We start from the raw sequence: 4805 nt of genomic DNA, 5'->3' as shown, positions 1-4805 counted from the left end.
GCAAAAATCATTTCGGGATCAACATTATCAAAATAATAATGTGAACGTAAATTAAATCTTTGATGAGAAATTAATATTTTGTTCTAGAAAATAGTTTAAGAGTTAATCCAACCAATCCGAAAAGGGTTATCATGTTGACCATATACTTTGATATAAATGTTTATTTTTTTTCCAAACGTAAGAGAGGTACTTAAAAAGTAGCACAATCCATAATTACATTTAAAACAAAAAACCACACCAGATGCCCAAATAAAAGGCAATAAGCCATATATAGCTGGCACACCTGTTCGTAAGCAAAACACAACACGCACTCACCACCTCCATCTTTTCTTTATCCTATAATCTGAATTCCTACTTTACATAATTACATTGTGTTTCTAGAAAGAGGGGGGCATAAAACCACATATAGTCATATATTCATAAACGATTTATTGAGTATCTTGTTATCGATTTGATTATGGAAGCACAGATGGTGGATATAGAGGCACAATCGTCGTATGGAAAATCTTCATCTCCTCCATCGATCTTCAACAAAGTTGATCGTCCAGTCATATTGAAGGTTTGCTCTTCGTCTTTTTAATTCTTGATGGCATGAACAAGATGAGCCATAAATTAATGGCCTTTCTCTTTTGTTTTCAAATAATGATTGCATATATATATATATATTCTACAACTGATCATGTACATCTTCCATTAATTATATAGGGTTTTTCTTTTTCCCCAAGAAGATGCAATAATGAGCTATGCATGGTCTCTTTTTGTTCTTGAATCTTGCATTAGAACAAAAACAGCATTGTATTCCATTCTAGGGTTTTATGATTGTCTCGAAACATTCATGAGGGTTTTAAGATTTCTACAGTTTCTTTACTCGTCTTTAACCTTTTTTAAATAAATTAATGATTTTCTTTTTACTTGTGGCTAATGGGGTTTTTGCCGTTTGGTTTAGATCCAACTAAAAGCGGTATCTTCTTTCTCTAGACGAGTTCTTGAAAATTTAAGTCTGCTAATTGACATCTATTCGTGTAATTGTTATCTATACGTATTCTTTAATCGCATTTACATCTACATTAATAATGAATATCGAACCGCAGATAACGTCTTTGATTTATCTAGTCACATAACAGTTCTTGAAACGAATTTTAATATGATTAATTAATTAACAAGTAACTTTTTTTTTTATTATTATGGGATCGAACAGTTTCAGGAAGTGGTTTACACAATCAGAATCAAGAAAGAAGGATGGCTGAAGAAGAACAGCGACAAATCAATAGAAAAGCAGATACTGAAAGGGGTTACAGGCAAGGTGATGCCCGGAGAAATGTTGGCGATGTTAGGGCCATCGGGCAGTGGAAAAACGACGCTCTTGACAGCGCTAGGTGGCCGACTAGGTGGCAAACTCGGTGGAACAATCACCTACAATGGCAAATCGTTCTCTAGTATAATGAAGCGAAACACTGGTTTCGTTACTCAAGATGATGTTCTATACCCTCACCTGACAGTCACCGAAACCCTAGTGTTCACCGCCTTACTCCGCCTTCCCCGAAGTCTCACTAGTCACGAAAAGGCTATGCATGCCGAATCTGTGATTAATCAACTCGGGTTAACAAGATGCAAGAGTAGCATTATAGGTGGCCCGCTTTTAAGAGGGGTATCGGGTGGAGAGCGCAAAAGAGTTAGTATCGGGCAAGAAATGCTTATAAACCCTAGTTTGTTGTTCTTGGATGAGCCAACATCTGGGCTTGATTCAACAACTGCTCAAAGGATTGTTTCAACGCTATGGGATTTAGCAAGAGGAGGAAGAACAGTTGTGATGACTATTCATCAACCTTCGAGTAGGCTTTTTTACATGTTTCATAAGGTGTTGTTGCTATCAGAAGGGAATCCATTGTTTTTTGGAAAAGGATCAGAAGTTATGGATTATTTTAATCGTATTGGGTTCTCACCATCGGTTGCCATGAATCCTTCCGACTTTTTGCTAGATCTTGCAAATGGTATGTGTAATAGTTTTTGACTGAAAACTGATCGTATCTATCTACATTAATTAAAAAAACTACTAACTTTATTATTTGTAAAACAGGGATTTCATCCGATGATTCTAGTCAGGAGGATCAAAATACAGTCAAACAGAAGTTGGTTTCGGCTTATAAGTCGAATCTAGCAGAGAATCTGGAAGCTGAAACACTTGAACCTGATGATCACCAGGATGATAGTTCAGACTACAAGAAGTCTGAACGATGGAGCACTACTTGGTGGCAACAATTCGTGGTTTTGTTCAGAAGAGGCCTCAAAGAAAGAAAACATGAATCTTTCGACAGTCTTAAGATTGGTCAGGTTTTAATAATTGCATTTCTTTGCGGTTTACTATGGTGGCAATCGGATGTGGCTCATTTACAGGATCAGGTATATATATATATATATAAAGTATATAATCTAACAACCAATATAATTAATAAATTCTTGATTTGTTAAAATCATAATTTCTTGGCAGTCTGGATTGTTGTTCTTCTATTCTGGATTCTGGGGCTTCTTTCCTTTATTTCAAGCGATTTTCACATTCCCTCAAGAACGAGAAATGCTTGCGAAAGAAAGATCTTCTGGAATGTACAGGCTTTCATCTTATTTCATGTCAAGAACATTAGCAGATCTTCCAATGGAGTTAGCTCTTCCCACAGTGTTTTGCATCATAACATACTGGATGGCTGGGTTGAAACGTGCGTTGGGAAGTTTCTTGCATGCCTTGTTGACACTTCTGTTAAGCGTGATGGTGTCACAAGGGCTAGGACTTGCGTTAGGTGCAATCGTCATGGACCTGAAATCAGCCACAGTTTTAGGGTCGGTGATCATGCTATCCTTCACATTAGCAGGTGGATACTATGTTCAAAATGTGCCAGCTTTTATATCGTGGATCAAATACATATCCATCAGTCAACATACTTACAAGCTCTTGATAGGATCACAATATGTGCATGGCCAGAGATATCCATGTGGTAACAAGACTTGTTTGGTTGATGATTATCCAGCTATTAAGAGTATTGGGCTCGATAACCAAGTGATCTCCTTTGTTGCTCTGGCTATAATGCTAGTATTTTATCGGGTTGTTGCTTATTTGGCTCTCATGAGGCTTGGCTTACCCAAAAAGTAGGTTAGGATTTTCTATCTTGGAGTCAAAGGATTATAGAATTGAGTGATTCTTCACGTTGGAAGGCTTTGCTTTTACTGTCTTTTTTTGTTCTAAGGATGGACATGTTCTATTCATCAAAATTGGCCTTCTTGGTCAGAGTTTATTTGGCTTAGGATCTAAGGAAACATTTCAGATGTGATCATCATATCATTATTTGTGTTGATCCCATTGCTGATTTCAAGCCTACAAACACAGACATATTTTAATGTTGAATTTAAGCATATAACTAACACCTACGGTAGATTTTGTTTACTTTATAAGTTCGACTCAAATTTGCAGGGAATGCCGAATAATTAACATGATCATATATGTTTGTTGAGAGAAATTTTGTAATAAGACTTTTAGGTTGTTTAAAAAGGATTATTGACATAAAAGTCAAGAACTTTATCAACTTTTATTGGTCTTGTGTTTTGGTGATTTTTTGTCTTCAACTTTTCAAGTTTTTTTTGTTTTGTTTTATTTTTTGTTTGTTTTTTTAACTTATAATTACTGATTTTTAGGTTATCATAAAATATTTTTTTGCAAAAAAACCCTTTTAAATTTATAAATATTTTACATTTTACCCTTGGTATGTTTTGTTTTTTCATTTTTTTTATATTATACGAATTAAGGTATTATTATTATTTTTATTTATCATTTTTTTAATGGCTGAATGCATTAAAAAAACAACACTCTAACAAAGAGTTAGAGCAAAAACAAACAAATTACATAAAGTTTAAAAGAGGATTCTAAAACCAATTGTTCCATTTAACTTGAAACTAATGCTACCTATGAACTATCAAACTAAAAACAATTGAAACTATATCATCAAAAATTCTATAATTTCTCAGTTTATTTGTATCAAAGACATATATATTTATGAAATTCCAAATTGCCACCACATAGTAACAATGATTACTTCTAAAACTGTTTTACGAATTATAGACATATGCAACGAATCTAAAATATCAAGTATATATTGTCACACCCCGAACCAAGATGGCGGAAATGTCCGGGGGTGGATGTCGTCATTGTATAGTATTATAACAATTAAATATAAATTGAACATAGTAACCCACACAACATACATTAAGAGATACAAATTTACATTGTTTACATCAGGGGCGGCTCAACCATTTTAGAGGCTCTAAGAAAACAAAAAAAATTAGGGCCCTTTAGGAAAGCAAATAGATTCGAACCTAAGACCCTTGGTTTGCTAAACCACCACTTTTACCACTAGGCCAAGCTACAACTTGTCTTTGCAACCTAGGAAATATGTATATATACATATATAATTAACATAATAAGTTTTAAAATTGGAGGCCCTTTAGAATTGGGGGCCCTAAGCCCTTACTTAGTTTTGTAAAGCATAGAGCCGACCCTGGTTTACATAGTGTATTTGTTAAAAGTTTGCACAACATTAACTGAAAGGTAATAATTCCAAAGTGCAACAAAAATCCAGTTCCTGACGACTTAAGTACTTGCTTACTAGTTCTCTGAGAATACAAGTCATTTTGTGAATCGTCAACAATGAATGTTGGTGAGTTCATAAGTATTTTTTGTATGAAAAATTTGTTTGTATCTGTTTTGTTTGAAAAATATTGTAAGTTTCCAGAAAATCCGATATTTTTTATAATAGTGAATT

The 4805-nt window shown here is 34.3% G+C and overlaps 1 protein-coding gene across 1 annotated transcript; it reads left to right on the top strand.

Annotated features, from left to right (window-relative positions):
• Positions 1 to 457: 457 nt before the first annotated feature.
• LOC144997128 (ABC transporter G family member 9-like) lies at positions 458 to 3200 on the top strand. Its single transcript, XM_078956959.1, has 4 exons — positions 458 to 559; positions 1199 to 1991; positions 2078 to 2400; positions 2489 to 3200. The coding sequence occupies exons 1-4, from the start codon at positions 458 to 460 to the stop codon at positions 3140 to 3142; spliced, it is 1872 nt and encodes a 623-aa protein (XP_078813085.1). The 3' UTR covers positions 3143 to 3200.
• Positions 3201 to 4805: the final 1605 nt, after the last annotated feature.

The sequence above is a fragment of the Lactuca saligna genome, chromosome 5 (genome assembly GCF_052625555.1).
Source record: "Lactuca saligna cultivar CGN05327 chromosome 5, ASM5262555v1, whole genome shotgun sequence".
NCBI classification, from domain to species: domain Eukaryota; kingdom Viridiplantae; phylum Streptophyta; class Magnoliopsida; order Asterales; family Asteraceae; genus Lactuca; species Lactuca saligna.
This window is presented reverse-complemented; position numbering and strand designations above follow the sequence as displayed.